The sequence below is a fragment of the Eulemur rufifrons genome, chromosome 29 (genome assembly GCF_041146395.1).
Source record: "Eulemur rufifrons isolate Redbay chromosome 29, OSU_ERuf_1, whole genome shotgun sequence".
Taxonomy (NCBI): domain Eukaryota; kingdom Metazoa; phylum Chordata; class Mammalia; order Primates; family Lemuridae; genus Eulemur; species Eulemur rufifrons.
The window spans coordinates 98,033,740-98,052,665 of record NC_091011.1 but is presented as its reverse complement, the minus strand read 5'-3'; the positions used below and the strand labels follow the sequence as shown (position 1 = coordinate 98,052,665).

The 18,926-nt window shown below is 50.1% G+C and overlaps 1 protein-coding gene across 3 annotated transcripts in view; it reads right to left on the bottom strand.

Moving 5' to 3' along the window:
• Positions 1-18,926, bottom strand: part of DPP6 (dipeptidyl peptidase like 6) — a 643,862-nt gene that overhangs the window by 54,869 nt on the left and 570,067 nt on the right. For all 3 annotated transcript variants that reach the window (XR_011231801.1, XM_069462595.1, XM_069462596.1), the window contains 5 exons: positions 18,602-18,640; positions 12,591-12,698; positions 10,848-10,939; positions 9,844-9,891; positions 8,020-8,138 (listed from right to left, as the gene is read on the bottom strand). Coding sequence is in view for 2 of the 3 variants with exons in the window: in XM_069462595.1 (XP_069318696.1) it covers positions 8,020-8,138; positions 9,844-9,891; positions 10,848-10,939; positions 12,591-12,698; positions 18,602-18,640 (406 nt within the window). In the remaining variant the exon portion in view is untranslated. The remainder of the gene's footprint in view (positions 1-8,019; positions 8,139-9,843; positions 9,892-10,847; positions 10,940-12,590; positions 12,699-18,601; positions 18,641-18,926) is intronic.

Sequence of the window (18,926 nt, the reverse complement as noted above, 5' to 3'; positions counted from 1 at the left end):
TGTCTTACTTAGCGGGGCTGGAGAGCTGGGAAGTAACACAGCGTGATGGATTAAAAATATTCTTCCAGACCAGCAGTGGACTGTGGCTTCCCGAGCGCCTGGGCTGAACCTTGAGACTAAACACACCCACTTCTGTTCGAGCCCCCTCGGGCTACCTGAGCTGTGGCTGCTCATGGTGACCCCGTGAGTGGCTGTAAGAGGGGCCGAGAAGCAGTGAGGAGCCCTCCGCGGCAGGCCAGCACGCTGCTTCGAGTAGACATCACACACTGTCACCTGCGACCAGGTGTGGCCTGCAAATGTTTCATTTAGCCAAAAGGAATATTTTTCCGATTTTATTTGGTAGCCAACATTTAGAAATCAGATTTTATATGAAAACATGGATCTTGTACTTCTGTTGACATACTGGAAGATCCAGAAATCTAGCAATTTCTGAACGGCAACAACTGCTGGAGCTGAGTCGCAGCAGCTGTCCTCAGACACAGGACATTCTCCCCAGTGCCCCAACCCCAGCGCACTGTGTGACACAGTGTGGCGTGCAGTCTCGAGGTCCACCCATACTCCAGCAACCCACGGTGCACCGCTGACCTGTGAGAATGGTTTCAGCCCACCTGTATTTAATTCCAGGCCACCCAGCACAGTTGAGTAAGACCGTGTTCATATTAATCACATTATATATACACTATGTATTGTGTATAACACTATTACATTATGTATACAATATGCATTGTATATACTATTACATTATATATTATGTATAACACTATTACTCTATGTATACATTATAAATTGTGTATAACATTACTTTATGTATTCCCAATGTATTTGTGTATAACACTACGTTATGTACACACTGTGCATTGTGTATGACACTATTACATTATGTATACACTGTGCATTGTGTATAACACTATTACATTATGTACACACTATGCATTGTGTATGACACTATTACTCTATGTACACACTATGCATATTGTATACAACATTATTACTCTATGTACACACTATGCAGTGTATATGATACTACTATCTTATGTATACACTATGCACTATCACATTACACCAAGTGGGGCTCACTTGTTTCCATTTTCTTTCCAGCCCCAGGGAGCATCTGTATTTGCAGCTTTCTCTTACACAGCTGGGAGCGGAGGAAGGAGAAATGCCCGCCTAGAGAGGCATCTGGTTTCCCTCATTTTCTTTCCTCTCCATTAGCATCAATAATTAAGTTTGGGATTGATTCTCTTTATGTCTTGGGAGCTAAAACAGAACCTTCTGTCAGCAGCTGGTAAGCACTTCCAAGCTCCTGCAGCTCATCTTTACTAGGCATTAAGATGGTGTTCCCTGGTTAAGAAAAAGAGTTGCCTATTTCTGAAATATCAGTGGAACGGCTGGATAGATATTGTACTGCTGAGCACAATATGCCGGCAGGATCTGTGCAAGGTGAGGGTTCTCTCAGTCTGGTGGCGCTGCTGCCTTCTCCATTATACAACTGAAAGACAAACTTCACTGATAACCTCTAAGGGGAACAACGAAATTGACTTTAACTGGCTGACAATGATCATGTTTTCAAAACAGGTGACTCAATAAAGTTTGTTGAATACCAATTTCTGACTTCATGATCCAGTGGATTTTGGTGATTACCTGCCTGGAGGATGAGGCTTGGCACACCCACCTTCACCGTGCGTCCATGCGCTGTACATGCAAGGAGATTGGACGATGACGGTTAGAGCTGCAGAGGCTTTTTCTTTACAGTAATATGAAATACAGTCCCTGAGACACAGCCACAGGCCCAGACGTCCCTCTGTAGCAACAGAGCAGGCGCGCGTAGAGTCCACCAAAAAGGTCTGTATTCACTGGGAAAATTCGTTCAGACCTACGTACCGTGCATTAAATATATGATTTAAAATTGCACATTGCATTATTTTGATTGCTTTTAACCCTCTTTGCTCACAACATTTCTGTTTAAAAAATTAAATTAGCGTTCATACTTCCACATCTCGTGAGCATGCTTTCACACATGATGGCAGAAAACAAGCCTTAAAGAGTGTCTTGGCTACCCACAACATGAGCGGGAGCTGTCATGGTACATAGAAATAGCACATGCATTAATTTACTTCCTAGGAAGGTCTAGGATATGATTATGACTTAAACTAGGTCCACATTGGCCCCAAAGTGCAGTACGTTAGGTAGCTTTTATTCATTCATTCAAAACTATTTACTGAGGACACACTGAATACCAGGTGTTGCTGTAGACACTGGGATCAAAGTGTGCGCAAAACCAAGCTCCTGTACCCCGTGAACTGTCACGTGAGCAGGCAGACGGCACCCGAAACACACACAGAAATGTCAGTGGCAGGCAGGGAACAGGTGACGGAGGGAACTGCCGCAGCCTAAGAGACAGAGAGCAGGTAGGTGGGGCCTTGGAGAGGGCGCTAGGGAGCCACGCTGTCACTGGCTCTGTTCCGTGAGGTCCCCAAGGCTTCAACTGAGTCTCTACGCCTCGTGGACCCACAAGGTGACTGTCACAGGCTCAGGCACTTTGCTGGGTCTCAATGGATGTTCACACATCAACTCTGCAAATGCTCAGTCTATGCCATGGTCCGAGTGCTTGTGTCCCCCAACATTCATTTGCTGAAATCCTCACCCCCAATGTGAAGGTGTTAGGAGGTGAGGCCTTAGGAGGTGATCAGGTCATGAGGGTAGAGCCCCACAAATGGGGTTACTGTCCGGATTAAAGGGACCCCAGACAGCTCCCTCGCCCCTTCCATCATGTGAGAATGCAGTGAGAAAAAAGCCAACTCTCACCAGAACCAAATCGGCCTTGATCTTGCCCTCCCCAACCTGATGCCCCCTGGCCCCACAAGAAATACAGAGCCTCACAGGACAGGCGCAGTCGTCACCCTTACCTGCGGGGACATGTTCCAAGACGCTATATTCATGGGAATATAGGCATGAAATATTATGGAATAAGGAATGTACTTGTGAAATTGTAAAGAACTGGAGAAATAACAGAGGATATTTCTTTTGTTACCCATCTCACAGGGTCACTGAGAAGACCAGCTAAGTGTATATACTGAAAGCTGCTGGGTAGATCACGGAAAATCATTATAAAAGGTTATACCCTACTACAGTATTTTGGATGCAGCTGGCTTTACTGCCAGACAATACAGAGCTGGAAAGAAACTTAAATCTCCCTGCATTAAGATCATAGGTGAGTTTCTACAAGGTTCCACTGAGTCTGGTTTCCAGGTGATCCTTTGTGTAAGAATCCAGTGGCCATCCGAAACCTGTGCCTTTTAGATCTAAACGTCGGCACCGACAGAGGGGTGCAGTGAGGTAATGAGTAGATACGGGCATCACAAGCATTTCTGAGTCTATACTTACCTGTTCTATTTTAATCTATTCTTAATATAACTGTGCAAAGTGCAAAAATAATTTATGCATTTTTAAGTTTGTACAGATTTATTAAAAATTTTAAAATTAAGAATTATAAAGAAACATAGTAAAATGTCAAATCTTGAGAAACCACAGAAGAAATGATAATGAAAAATTAGAGAAGGCAGATGGAGATAAAACGACGTGGAACTCAGTAACGGTGAAGCTAGACAGAATATGCTGCAGAAGAGTGACTGGACATTAGGGAAGATGAATATGCCAAAGGACGAATTAAGTAGAAGTATTGACTGCAAACAACTGATGAGCTATGATCAGCTATGACTGCAAGGGATGAATGTTTGTGTCCCCCACAAATTCATACACTGAAATCCTAACACCCCCGGTGACGGTGTTGGGAGGTGAGGCCTTTGGGAGGTGATTAGGTCATGAAGGTGGAACATTCATGAATGGGATTTGCGCTCATACCAAAGAGGGCCCAGAGAGCTCTCTCACCCTCTTTCTGCCACATGAGGACACAAGGAGAAACCGGCCACCTGCAACCCAGAGGGCCCTCACAAGAACCTGACCATGCTGTCCCCCGATCTCAGACTTCCAGCCTCCAGAATTATAACAAATAAATTTCTGTCATTTATAAGTCACCCAGTCTGTAGTACTTCATTATAGTAAGCTGAATAGACTAAAATGATACAGTTATAACACTGACTATAAGCTGTAATGCTGAATGTGTAAGTAAAGCGGTAAGTCACTATCAGCTAAACTAAACGGTCCCCAAACTGTCCTAATGAAAAATCCACAGAAAGGCAGGAAGAATGATCAAGTCTATATGGGACTGTCATAATTTCATGATTTTATACCCAGCCCTTATGTCCTAATGTGATTTGATGGTTTGTGTCCACTTTGGGGCCTATTTTGGCTGGTTGGTGTCCACACTGTCCTAGGTGACTATCATCTCTGCCTCCGCCCAGACAAGCTGAACTACTTGCAGTTCCCTACGTGACGGATCAAACAATTTTGAATGTGGGAACATTTACAGATTTCCCTTCCCTAATTCACCAAAGAGAATCCTCTCTGTCAACATATTTTTCCACTACCTAAAAATGGAATGATTTTTTTTTTCTGGTTGTAGCTGGAAGGCTAAGTTAATCTACATAATAAAGTGCTGTAGGAGAAGGGAAAGAGAAGAAAACAACAGTCTTTGATGCCAGGAGAGGAGAAGTTATTTTTGTCATAGATTTCCAAGAGTCTCTCAGAGTAGCTTTGTGGTGTGAAAGAAACACACAGGAGAGGAAATGGGAGTTTAATAAATGTTGCTCTGGAGGACACATTTGGGTCTACTTTAATATCTGCTGAGAAAGGTGGAGAAAAATAAAATTTTTTAAAATTATCTTTGGTTATTAAATTAGGCTTCTTAAATGCATATATTCACTAGACTGATTGTGAGTCACAGGCTGCAAAAGAAATCCACTGCATAATCTTTTTTTAAAATTTCGAAATATTAAGGGAGTACGTGTTTTTGTTACAGTGGGGCCTTGTATAAGGCCTACGTCAGTGCCCTCAGTGTGCCCATCACCACTGCGTAATCTCAGACTGTTCCCTACGCTTTTTCTCAGGTCACACCTTCCCCTCGGACCACACCTTCCTCCTCCCATTCTGTATCCTACCCGCCTATTTATTTTAAATGCTACCTCAATTCTTCGCCCCCAGCAATAACCCCAAGGAACCCAACCCAGTATAATTATTTTCTCCTTTGAAATTTAATAACACTCAAGTTGACTGATGAGGAGCTATGTGTATATACGAAGAAATTTTGTAACAACGGAATCCCTCATCCCTCGCAGCGATCAAGGCCAATGCCTGTGGTGGGAACCCGGTTGCTGCCCAGCTCTGCTATCCCGGGACCAGAGCTCAGCTTTCGGGCCTGCTGAGTCGTCTCTGGCACCTGCTTCCAGATTCCCAAAGACGGGTGCTGTTGTCTCCTCACCCATTTGGAAATGTGTGCCTTTCTAGAAAATCTTTTAAAAACAGGGTTTTGGTCATATTTGGGGGGAAAGTTTAATTTGGGCATTCAAGTTACTCTAGCCAGAAAATATATTATATAAAAATTTTAAAAAGGGTAATTTTGTAGAGAAGAGGGCTGGTTTATGCTTAACCTTAAGATGAGGCAACAGGGTAAGTATTTAAATAGATTTTAAAAGATTCAGATAACCCTAGGGTGATAACTTCATCATCAGTTAAGACCTCAGTTTCTTAATCGACAAAATGGAGGGGGAGGTGGAGGCTGGATCAGATAATCTCTGGGATCTACTTCTGTTCTTCAAATTCTGTGACTTGTTGGGTTACTGTGGGGACTCAGGCATTTGTGGGGAGGAGCACCCCATCCTTTCTGAAGTTGAGATCACGGAGCTGCTCAATGGGCTGGGTCTACCCTGTGTCTGAGCCGGGTGGCTGTACTCGTGGGCCACGTCCACCCTGTGTCTGACCCGGCTGGCTGTACTCACAGGCCAGGTTGACGGTGCACACGACCTGCATGGCTGTATTTGCTCTTTGCTTCTGTTTGCCTGCACTGTACCAACTGAGCAGCCACCTCTTCACACCAACCACTTGTAGACCATAACACAAACAGTCTTGCAAATAGAGAATGTCCTCACATAAACATATGACCTAAACATAAAATCCAATGTATTCTGTCCTGAGCACACAATCCCAGCAGGCAGACTGGAAATCTAAGCAGGAACAACTGTTAAGTGATCTCCAAGCACACTTGTCCAAGCAGCCTCCCAACATGGCGCTGCACCGACATCCCCCACATGGAGGCCGGAACTTCCCCGCCTGAGTCCAGGGCCGCAGCCTCCTGGGGAAGCCTCATCAGCTCAGGGCTGGGACTTATGGCAACGGAACAATAAAAGGCTCCAGGTTCCACCTGTCAGAATGAGGCCAGTCAGACTAAACTTGGGCTTGCTCAGCAGGGAGCTCTGAGCTCCAATGTAGCCAAGAAAAGATTTACAAATAATCCAGGTACTGGGTTCTGTGAAGGATCCCCATGTGGAGCAAAGGCCAGCACGAGTCGGTAAGAACTCAGGAGACACACGTCCACATGGCTGCTGCCCTGGCCGGTTAGAACCACGTCTTTCCGGCTCCTAGAGGCTGCCCTTAAACCCGTCTCTGGTTGACGGTATCCGCCCTCTTTAAAGATCTTCATGGGAGAGGTCCTGACACACTTCTGATTTAACCACTGTTGTTGGGGACATTCTTCCTCAAATCTACTTTAATTTTTCACTTCTATATTTTATCATGACCACCTCTGTTTTAAAGCCACCTCCTCCATCTAAGATTTCAGATCTCTGATCACACAGCCCCTTGTCACACCTTGTGTCTCCCAGTGGGTCTGCCCCGCATCTCCCCGTCTCTATGCCCTACAAACCTCCCTTGTCCTTTCACGAGGACGCTGCCGCAGGGAGACGGGGGTCACTGTGCTAGTAGTCGGGGGACCTTGACGCTGGTCCTCGCGGTATCACCGACTCACGAGGAGTCTGGGGTTTGTCATCTGGGAAGGGAAGTGGATCAGTTCCATCCTCCTCCTCCAGCACCCTGGGGTTCCGGGCACTTGTGCTTCCTGAGAGGCACAGGAGGTCAGTGCCATAAACACCGAGGGGACTGGGACACTAGCGCGGCATTGCAGACCCCTCCGACCCCATGGTATCCCCACGTCTTGAAAGAACGTCGGGGCTGAGCCTGTGGTGAGCGAGGGCTAAGCCTTCCTGCTCTGGGACCTGCAGGATTTTACATGACGCCCATACAGAGAGAAGGAAGTTATGAGGCCACGAGTGACGCAGTAGCCGGCAATGGCCGCCGAAGACGCTGCTCTAATAAAGATCACATTCTCCATCTGCGACTGGTGGGATTGAAGCTCTGCGGAGCGAGTTGCTTTTGCTCTCGGTCTCCACCCACAGCACTTCCATTCTTCACTGTGATCTCAGGGGATCAAACTCTTCTATGTATGTTTTCTTATGGCCACATTTATTATTAACTTACCTTTTCATGGGTTCATATCTGATCTTTCCAAGACATACGACAAGATGCAAAGATAATCTTTGTACCCACCATGGGACATGGCCTACCCCTTTGTGTTTGCTGACTGGTGTGATAAAACACTTGCCGAAATTTGGGGTGAATTATTAATGAGTTGGGCCACAGGAAAATATTTTCCTGAGACTTCTTTAATATAACCCTGTCCCTAAATATGGTTGAAAGGCTGGCCTTTGACGTTGTTTTATTACCTTTATAGATGGCTTAGGCCCACTGACACGTAAGCTACTGCCCTGCCTGGACACAGGGCTGTATTGTTTTATGGACAGCAGGGGACAGACTGCAGGATTAAGCACAGCACGCAGAATACATGGACAAACTGTAGGCCCTGATAACACGTGAGCTAGCACGACTGCACCAGGCTCGGAGGGGTCCAGCAATCCTTCCCCATGAGCTACACCTTCAGGTAGGTGGGTCCCTACCTGTCCTGGAAGACGCTGTGCTCCTACCACCGCCAGCTGCACCTTCCTGCGAGCCAAGGGCGCCTGCCACGGGCCTCAGCATGGCCCGGAAGCAGGTTGGGGGAGGGGGGCTTACCTTCGCACTTGAGCAGGAAGAAGTCCATGTTGTGGCTGAAGGAGGCGCTGAAGTAGGTGCAGTTCTCAACCAGGTCACAGGAGAGGCACTGCCTGTTGAAGTTGCCCACCGTGTTGGCACTGGAAGAGCAAAGCGGCAGTCACGGTCCCCATCTCCCCGCTGGGTGTCCCGGCTCACCGGTTTCTCCTACAAAGGCGGCCTGGGAGCCCTGCTGCCTTTCCCCTGGCCTTTGTCCACCGGCCTCCCCGCCGGAACGTCTGCGAGCTCCCAGCTCCATTGCACCTTCCCGGGGAAGCCCTCCCTGACTGGGGGTCCTCCACTCCCGAGAACTCTCAGTGCTGTTGGCCCCGGGACCGTGACACGTGGTCATCTGTGCTGCTCCATCCAGGCTGTGGCGTGGCCCGGCATGAGAGGGTGCAGGTGTTTGGTGTTATGACCTAGTAATTTGCACCCAGCTATCCTGTCTCTTGGGGCACACGATTATCGATTTGAGAACAGCAGGGAGGGTTTATGCATCTTGGAAGCCCCCCGAGTGCCCAACACTGGCAGATGCAGTCCCAGCTGGTCTGAGCTCCGGCTGTTTCCAAAGCTGATGCTCCCGAGAGAGGGAGATGCTGAAGACGTTGCTTCTCAATGGAGCTACAATGGGAACGGACTCGAGGATGTCACCTGCGACCCTCTGATCAAGTATAACCTCAGATCAAGAAGGCCTAAAATGTGGTTCCCCAAATGGAAAGGTCCTGGGGTGCCCAATATACCCGGAGGTTCTTATCTGAACATTCTGCTCGGGAAGGGTCCGTTCTAACGGCAGGCTCCATTTGGAAGCCTATCTTTGCAAGAGTGAAGACCTTGCATGGGAGAGAGAAGACAACCTTCTCATCCTCTAAGTCAGTGGAAAGGGTCTGCATGCTGCCTTGGCACTTGTTATTAATCTGGTGACACGGTGACACGACCAATTTCAATGTTCCTAGCAGGCACGCAGTGACGGAGGCCTACGGAGGAGCAAGCTGTGTGTCCCCTCCTCCCGGCCCCAGCCTGGCCCTTGCACCCTCAGCCCCGAGGCTGGCGGACGGGAGGGAGGCCTGCGGTGCACCAGGCTTTCCACCACACAGCAGCGCCGGCCCGGTCCAGACTGCCAGGCACTGGCCTCCAGCCCGAGGTCTACGCCGAGTGACGTCCTTTGTGGCCCGGGTGCATTTGGGCAGCAAGCAGCGCAGCCCTCCCCTAGTCCGGAAGCCTCCGAGGGAGCAGCAGACTGCCCCTCCCTCTGCCACAGGTGGGAAGCGCCCAGGGCTGACCCCACTTCAGGGCCAAGAGCCTTCTGTAGTGAGCACAGTAACTGGGGCAGTGACCAGACCGAATGCTGAAGAGGGACAGACCCCAGGGAAGGCCCAGTCCCTCTCCAGGATTTGGAGTGGGCCGGCCCCAGCCCCTGCCTGCTCTGGTGACGGAGCTCAGCGCACAGGCAGCACTGCAGGGCGGCAGGCCGAGCCCTCCCGCCCACGGGTGGGTTTCCAAACCCGACTCTGCCCTTAGCAAAACCCAGGTGAGCACAATTCCTCTAAGCGCACGTTTGAACGCAGGTGAAAGGCAAAGGCTGGCCCATTGCCTATCAAAAGGGAGAGTCAGTGGGGGGAATGCCATGCAATCCAAGCAGAAAAATAAAATAAGGGTTCAAATTCGGTGGCCTCGGCAAGTTCTGTTCTCTCCAGGCTTCGCAGCTACCCCTGTGGTGGGATCTTTCTCGCTGCCTCTCCTGCCCTACGGCTGACCGAGCCCGGGAGCCCTCCTGGGGGAGCCTGAGCGCAGGGGGAGCCCAGCTACCTGTAGAGCTGTCGTCGCCGAGGCAGGTCCTCCGTGCTCAGGAAGTAGCTGCAAGACGTCAGGGAGCACAGGTTAGTTTGCTGGCAGGTGCATCTGCCCCCACACCCCTGCACCCCCTCCACAGCCACGCCTCGGGGCCGCTGTCGTCCCGTGGCCCACAGGGGCAATTCTGTTCCGGTCCAGCCACACCTGTGGCCAGAGCAGGGGCTGGCCAGGCACCTAAGGGTCATCATTCGGGCTGAGGACACATCAGCGCAGACACTGTGGGCTCCCGGCCCCCGCGGCACCAGCCTTCACTCCGGAGCTGCAGGGCACCGCTGCAGGGCTGGGGGTGGCCGTGCATCCCCCTGGACTTGGGGCTTCGCAAGATTATTAACCTTCTGGAGGGCAGGGCCCAGGACACCTGCTGTAAGACCAGACACAGAGCCTGGCCCGACAAACTCGGTGCATGACCTTCGCCTGAGACACCCAGGGCAGACACTGTGGCTCCTGTCACAGAGGGGGCGGCCAGACAGCCTCGGGGGTGGCACCGCCCAGATGCCCATTGTCTGAGCCGACTCCACCTGCCACCAGCTGAATAACCTGGAGTGAAGTCCTTACCTTCTTTTTGTCTCAGTTTGTTTATTTTTCAAATGGGGAAAGCAACGAGCCTACCCCATGGAGCTGCCGTATTAAAGCGGATGAAGCTCGCAAGGCACTCGGGGGCGCAGCACCGGAGCTAGCAGGGCCTCAGCAGCCATGGGCGCCCCCACTACGGCTGCCATGGTACCGACGGGCGCTGCCCGCAGGCCTGGCGCCAGCTCAACTTCACCGTCAGCACTTTGCAGCTCTGGCTGCTGAGACGGAATACACGGCACATTTCCGACAAGACTAGGAGCTAGTGGTGGTGTCTAGGAAGGGGAGATGAGCCTCCTGGGCTCTCACACTCTCAGTATAATTTGACCAACAAACGTGCCTCCCACCGCCCGGCCAGGAAGATGGGCCCAGGCCCTGGTTCCACTCACATCTTATTCCGCTTCTCGTCGTAGGACAGGATCTTGGTCACGTCCCAGTCCCCAGAGGTGATGGACTGGATGTTGTCATTGCTGCTGTTGGGCTGAAACACAGACGTGGCATCAGGAGTGAGACGCTGCCCGGTTGGGCTCCTACGTACCAGGCAACAAGGCGCCTCCATTCTCTGTGTGGGACGTGCCGTCCCCCTCCTGCCTGGTCCTCTCCCGAGGGGCCTGGTTCGAGTTCAGCGTCTTCTGTGGGGCTCCGCTGACCACCGCAGGCCCCCAGCCCTCCCCTTCTCTGAGTGTCAGCGGTGGGGAATGGCACGTGGCCCCCTTCCGTGGTGCATGTCCCCTGGTACCTGGATCGCCAGTTCCGCCACCACAGAAGCGTCCTACCAGAGGAACCAGGCTTTATGGGGCTGCCATTGTGCCTTTTACACCCCAAATCTGATAACCGAGTCATTACTCGAGGGGGACTGGGGAGGAAGGAAAGAGAGAAACGCAGGGAAGTGGACGGAATCAGGCAAAGAAACAGAAAAAGTGAAGGGAGGAGGGAGAGGACACTGGGCTCTTCTGTCACCCTCTGCCATCGTTGACAAGGACAGTTCGGAATCGTATTAGTGAGGACTGCACGTTGCACACACTGTCTCTCCCCATGTGCCTTCCAGAGCTAAGGAGAACAATTACAACGATAAATCACCACAGAGAGAGCAACGGCCACCTGGACAGGAGCCGCGTTCGTTTCCGGCGGTGACTAGAAACTGGGTGTGGAGGCGTCGAAGTGTGGACGGCAGGTGCCGGGTGAGGCGGGTGCGGAGCTGATGGAGATTAAATTAGGTGAAGGGCCCGAGGCACGAGGCACACGCCCTGGGGACAGCAGACAGACGTCCTGGGGGAGGGCAGAGCCTGGAGGAGCAGAGGAGGAGGGGCCGGGAGGGCCGCGGGGGCCCGGGGGCTCCTGGGACGGGTGGTGGGGCAGGGGCCTCCTGGGCAGAGGGCGCACACCTGCCTGCTGCCGGATGTGGTGGGAACTCTCGGTGGTTTGCAGCCAACGCTGACCACCTGGGTGAAGTCAGAGACTGGGGCACTATGAAAACACCTAAAATTTTAAAGTCTTGACTGAAGTGGTCCAAAATGAGAAAACAGAGGAGGCTGGGGCTCTGGCGTGAAGACCGTGGGCATGAGCAAGTGGGGGCAGTCTGCAGACATTCTGTAAGCCACGCAGCCGAGTGGACTGACGAGGAAGGGTCTGACCTGCGGCTCTGCACAGACGCCATCGCCACCGTGGGGGTCACGGCAGCCCCTGCCCTTATCCCACCAAGCTGCTCCCAGGTGGGATCGTCTTGAGATTTCTCTTTGGAAACTGCCTTTTGGGCCAGATCATAAACCCAAGCCTTCTACTTTATATCCACAGAACATTTTTGATGAACCCTTTTTCTAATCAGATTTTATTCACCCACCCTGCTCCCAAATATTACAACTTTAGACGGCTTCAAAAATCGCACCCACACCTAGAGGATGGGGTTTGTGCCCAGCAGGAGCCCTAAGAGAAAGAGCAAAGCTGGACCCACTGCCCCGATCAGCACCTCTGGTGTTTTGCAAGTGTCACGCTCTGCCCAGCCTCCGGGACCTCACCTTCGAGACTCGGTACACCTGCGGGGACTCCGGGGTCCTTGAAAATGGCAAGTGTGCTCAGCCACTAGAGGCTGTCATCAACACAGCCAAACGGTTTTGGGAGGCAGCAGGATTTACCTGGGACGAGGACACGGTGATGTGGTAGAATTTTCCTCGTCCTCCCTGGGGGATGGCTCTGACAAAGAAAAACTTCCGGCCGTCCTTGGAGAACACGGGTTCTTCATTCTGCAGACAAAAGCGATGGATTAAACCATGGCTGAAACTTCATTTTGAGGAGGTTGACCAGGGTAACATACAGCCCGAGACACACTTCCTATGTCATTTCTAACGAGAGGTCCATAATGGTTGAAAGAATAAGTGCTCGGCGGGGCCTTTTCTTGCCTTGGGAATCATGAGTCAAACGTTGAGTTTGTTTAAAAGAAAAGGAATAACGGAGAATTAAGAGGCCGCAGCCTAAGCAGAGGCTGATAAAAAGGCGTCCCTGTCTATAAAGCACCAATAAAAAGAACTGTGGCGTGTGCGTGCCAAGCTCAGCGGAGGGAACGGGAACTCAACTCTCGAGAAGCACACGGGGTGCCTCCCCTGGAACCGCTGCCACTGAAGCCAGAGTGCGTTGTAACAGTTCTCCGGTGGCATTTATTATGTATCAGAAAGAACAGAATTCTGAACAGTCACAAACCCGATTTTGCCTAAAAATGAATTCTATTCTTCCAAGCCTGTCTTTTGTTCTCATTTAATAAAATCTGTCTCACACTGAATAGGCCATCAATAAAACAAGAAAAAAAGGGGAAAAAACCGAAGGACAGATCCTACATAATACTCCAAGTGTGGATGACAGGGAAATAGCTCTCCCAGGGACTCCTCCACACCAGGCATGCACCAGACGCCAGCGCTGGCTTGGACCTATTGTCACTTTTCCCTGGAAACAAAGGCAGTTCCCAGTTTTTCCGGGGGGAAGGGGTTCCAGGCTGGGTTTCAGTCCCAAGAGCAAGTTGCCATCGTGCCCACCGGGCCCCCAGCCCGTTTCTCAGCCTCCACCGGCCCCAGGTCGGCCACCGCTTCCACGGGCAAAGGGGGCTTTGCTGCGGCAGCATCTCCGCCTCTCTGGAGCTCAGGCCTGACAGTTCCCACCTGTGAACACCAATTACTTGGCCACGATATACATTTTCTGATTCAAGGAGCTCCACGCCGACGCGGGGTTGAGAACAAACGGTAAATAAACCCCAGCTGGCACAAGGAAAACTCATTTCCCTACAGTGAGTGAACACATGCAAATATGATATGCCCAGAGAAATAAACTAACATGTGATTAAAACGACATCTAATCTTCATGAATATTTGCAATAAAATGAAACCTTTAATCTGCAAATATTTATTTTTCCATTTAGAGTTGGGAGCATGGTATTTAAAAGTGGAGGGAGTGGAAAGCCCAGCGGTTAATTTGGCTTTTTAAATGTGGTTCTATTTGCCAGCTGCAGGATGGATAAGGAAATATTCCCTCAGTTTTCTGGGGGAAATGTTTGCACTTTTGGCAAAGAAAAATACTTTAAATAAATGTGATAAATAATTAATTCTGGCCAGAAGCATTGTATTTATAAGGAGAATGCCTCGACCACGTTGACGTCTTCTTTACCTGGTTCCAGGGAAACATCCCAGGGAACTCGGGGAGACGCACGAGGCCTGGGGTCTCTCCGAGAAGCAAAGCGTAGTTTTAGTGCATTTTAGTACAAGGATTGTTGGCTGGGAGAACTGGGTTTTATCCTGATTCTGTCTCGCATTTGATTTTGGGGGGAAATGTTTCCAGTCTTTCTGGATAACAGAGTTTATCACACACAATGCCTGGTTTCTGCGGCTCCATGCGGAGGACATCTGCGAGAGGTTCTTTTTCTAAACCGACGCGTCATTTCTCCAGATATGACCAGATGTGACTAAAGACAAAAGTGACTGCATTTGAAGTGAGCTACTTCTCCTTCTTTCTTGCCATTTTAACGGATGAAAAACTGTGATCACAGTCGTCATAACCATTTATGGCAAGTACCAGGAAATGTTCTTTGATTACATGGTCATAGAACTTTGGCTGTGATTTGATGCAAATATAAATTTATTAAATGTCCTTGATATGAACATTTGCTATTAAGTTTTTTTTTTTAGATTTTCGCACTTGAGTTTAAACATAATTTCTATTCTTTTTAAGAAATTTAATTAATTATTTTATTGATACCTTTAGATGTGTGTATTTTTGAGTACATATGATAATCTGACACTTTCATATAATCAAGTCAGCATAATTGGGATATCCATCACTTTAAATATTTATCTTAACACTGGAAACATTCGAATTATTCTCTTCTAGCTATTTAGAAAAATATATAATTGATTAGTGTTAACCATCATCGCCCTACAGATCTATCAAACACTAGGTCTCATTTCTTCCATCTAAGTGCATATTTGGACCCATCACGGTGAGAGATTCTTCATGAGCTGTTTGTCGCCTTTCTGCAGATCTTTCCACAGTTCGGATATACTCAGCTAGTTCAATCTCCCAGCCCAAATTTTGAAATTGCAAAACCAAAATTCTGATGGCAGAAGACAGACAGCCAGAAATTGATCCATCCAAGTGACCCTTCAGCCAACATGGCAAGTTCTGGGGTTCTCACCGGACGGCTGGGCCTGGCGGCCCCTGGGAACCTGCATCAGGACGGACCTGGGTGGTCAGGGCGGGGGTGAGGCCGGGAGGGGGTGTGGGTGCGGCTGGGACTGCTGCTTCCCTGAACGTTCCCAGAGGAGGGGGGCTGGGTGGGTCTCCCCTCACACATCTGCCTCTTCTCTGTGGCTCGTGGGGAGTCTCTGTGGGGTCCATGCCGAGGGTGCTGGCAAGGAGATGGGAGGAGAAGAAAGGCACCTGGACGGCTCAGACGACACAAACTTAGCCGGTGGAGAATGTTCCCTCATCTGGCAGCGTGATCTGAAGACTGGGTGACCTGCGCAGACCAGGGTCCCTGAGGTCTGTGGGATTTCCGGATCCCAGTCTTCTCTGGGTCAGCTGCAGCAAGCTTCCGCAACCCACTCGAGATGGACGGGCAGAGGGCGCGCGGCCTCAGCGTGTGTCTCCCCGGCTTGTCCCCACGTTCCTCCGAGGAGAAACGCAGCCCCAGCCTCTCGGGTAACAGACGGCAGATCCAGCCTTAAACGAGTTCCTCAGCTGCCTCCAGGGTCTCACGGTATCTTCAAGGATGCGGAAACACTACAGATTATTTCTGAAAAACAGGGACTATGAATTCCTTTATGAAAAAAGGAATGTAATGAGAAACTGCTGGAAATTGGGTTTTCCTGCAGACCTTGGAGCCCGGACCCTCACAGCTGCAGACTCACAGTCTGCAGGGGCTCAAACACACCGTGTGCCCCTTGCTGCGGCTGGGCGCGGGCTCACCTAACCCAGGGACAGACGCAACTGCGCTGGCGAGCCCACTGCCCGAGGCACGACCGTCTCACAGGAGGACACGTCTGCCACAGAATGTTACCTTCCAAACTCAAGACAGCAGTACAGATTTTTAAGCAGCAATTTAAAAAGTTTAGCTGTTTATTTAGTAAATGCTTTAAAGTTTACATTTCAAAACCGTGAGAATTATTTTAGTTCATGCTACTTTTTAAGCACCGACTTGGTTTTGCTTGGGAAGATTGGTTTCGCCCAACCCGCTCAGGCTGTCTACCCTGTGCCTGGGCTGGTGTTCTCAGGGGCGGCGGACACGCAGGCAATAAACATGGAAAATCCCGGGACACGCAGGCGATAAACATGGAGAATCCCGGGACACGCAGGCGATAAACATGGAGAATCCCGGGACACGCAGGCGATAAACATGGAGAATCCCGGGACACGCAGGCGATAAACATGGAGAATCCCGGGACACGCAGGCGATAAACATGGAGAATCCAGCCACTGGTCTCAGCGCTGCAGCCGCCCTGCAGAGCTGAGGAAGAAGCGAGCAGGGGAGGACAGGCCTGCAAGACCACGCACTCTGCCGTCCACCCTGAGGGCAAAGCCGCAGTGACCAGCCGGAGGCCGCCCCTCGCCTCCCACCATGGACGTGCTGCTGGAGGGGACAGGGAGGCGGGGTGGGCACCTCTGCCCTGGCATTCCAGAGGCCTCCCTGCCCCCCAGCAAAGAAACGTGCTCTTACAGGCACGTCCTCACCTCCTCCTGTGCAGGTGCGAAGTCAGCCAGGCTAAGGCCACCTGCGCCGCACCCTGCTCCGCGGTTCCCGGCTCCCACTGCCACCAGCGCCTAGACTCCTAGTCACCGTTTCTGACCATCTCTGAGGGTCCCCTCCTTTCCCACACTTTGGAACTTACGTGCACATCCCATCTGCCTGGGCGCTACAAACAACGTCACTGAGAGCTGATGCTCTGGCTGATCCATTTTTTAAAAATTTGAGGTAAAATTCCCATGACATAAAACATTTTAATATAAGTAAACAATTCGGTGGCATTTAATGCCTTCACAATGTTGTGAAACCACCACCTCTATGTAGTTCCAGAACATTCCATCTCCCCCAAATAAAACCTGATATCTGTTAAGCTGTTGCGTCCCATTCTCCTCCCCCAGCCCCTGGAAACCACCAATGTGCTTTCTGTTTCTATGGATTTATTTATTCTGGAGATTTCATATCAATGGAATTGTGTGATAGTTGGCTTTTGTGTCTGTTCTTAGCAGCACTATTCCCAATAGCCAAACAGTGGTAGCAGCCAAACATCCGCCACCATCTGAACGGACCGCGGAATGCACGGATAACGGAATACTGCCCAGCCACAGACAGGAATGAAGTTCTGACACGTGACATCATGTGCTCAGTGACAATTGCTGACTCACTTTTTGAAACGCACAAAGTCTAGCATCTTGCCTTGAAAGATCCATAAATACTGGCTGAACACACAACTGTACACATAATGAAGTTTTAAAAATGGTCCTTTCATTCCAATCTTTCTGACATTTTGTCTGAGGTAAGATAAACATGTTATTTTTTGATATTTACGCGTATATGTTTGATCCAGCTGGCATTCGAGAACTTTCCAGCATACTAACATTTTAGGGTTCCCAACTCCTCTGTCATTCTTGGTATCTTTTTGGTGTGGACTTCGTACCCAAGCTTTGCCGTGGGAAAACAAAGGTGGCCAAACTGACCCATTCCTCTTTTGAATGAGGTTGGGACAGAACCGAAAAAGGATATATTTAAAAATAACGCTGTCCACTGATGAGGCTCTCGCCCTGGAGACAATCTACAGAGGCTGGTTCCGTAGACGGAGAAGGTAACACGGCAGGTGGAGAGCTGGAATGTTCCGGGAGAGCCACCGTTGCAAGCTGTGTCGTCCAGCTTCAGTTATTTTCCATAAAGAGACTCTCCCGTATCAGCAAAGCAGCACACCTGTGCCTCTCTGCCAGGATTCCTGAGACTCATGTCCGGTTTGATTTTCCCCAGAGTATTTTAACACAATTTTCATCCCATAAGACAGGATTAGAAGAAAATAAGCTTCTAAAACCTTTCTGCCTGTTCTTTCTAATGTCACAGTGTGGAATGAGACAAAAAGAATGAAAGAAAGAAAATACCAGTGTTGAGGGGTTTATATTTTGTGTAAGTTTAATTTTTTAAAATAATTCGTCACAGAGTGATTGGCCCAGGCTTCTCCTGACCTCTTTTAATCTCGAGTCCCTAGAGTTTGTTCTAATGTGCATTTCTTTACCTGGGTTAAGGAGGAGAAATCCCCGGGGAAACCGCCCCGAGAATAAACAGGAATTTCAACCACATTTTTGTTTTCTTTTACCACAGTGGATTATGTTAAGGCAGCTGCTATGGACTCACCACTTTGAATTCACTAAAAGGATGTCACCTAACTGAGAGCTGAGGTCTGAAGAGCTGTGACTGTCGCACTCTCTTCCTGGAACCCTAAGATTCTCCAGGAATGCCTCGGGGCTACCCAGGAGGACACAGGGACGGCGGAGCAGTCACCCAGCCCAAATACCAGAGCCACGCACAGTCACCTGGCTCTGCGTGACAATTTGCGAAGGTGTCCGCTGCGGTCAGAGCGCTGAGCACAGGTGGGGTGACTACGGGGCACGCGCATGGAACAGTTACCTGTCTGTGGAGCCAGGCCTCGCTTTCATCCTCGTGTTTCTGAAATGAAATGAGAGCATTAGACAGGGTTTGTTTTGCACGTGTTGTGTCTGTGACCGGCAGTGCAGAAAACAATCTGGCTTCACCTACACGGTGGCTGCACAAGCACAACACAGCTGCCAGGGCGCGCTCTGGGAGGAGGTAATCCCCGCTCCGCTCTGTGTCTCGTGTGTGGCTCAGAGCCCAACACAAGTGTCCTCGAATGAGAAAAATGCCACTCTCCCTAACAACAGGGACAAACCCGTGGTGGGCAGGAGGCCTCTGGAGAACGATGGCATTTCTACCA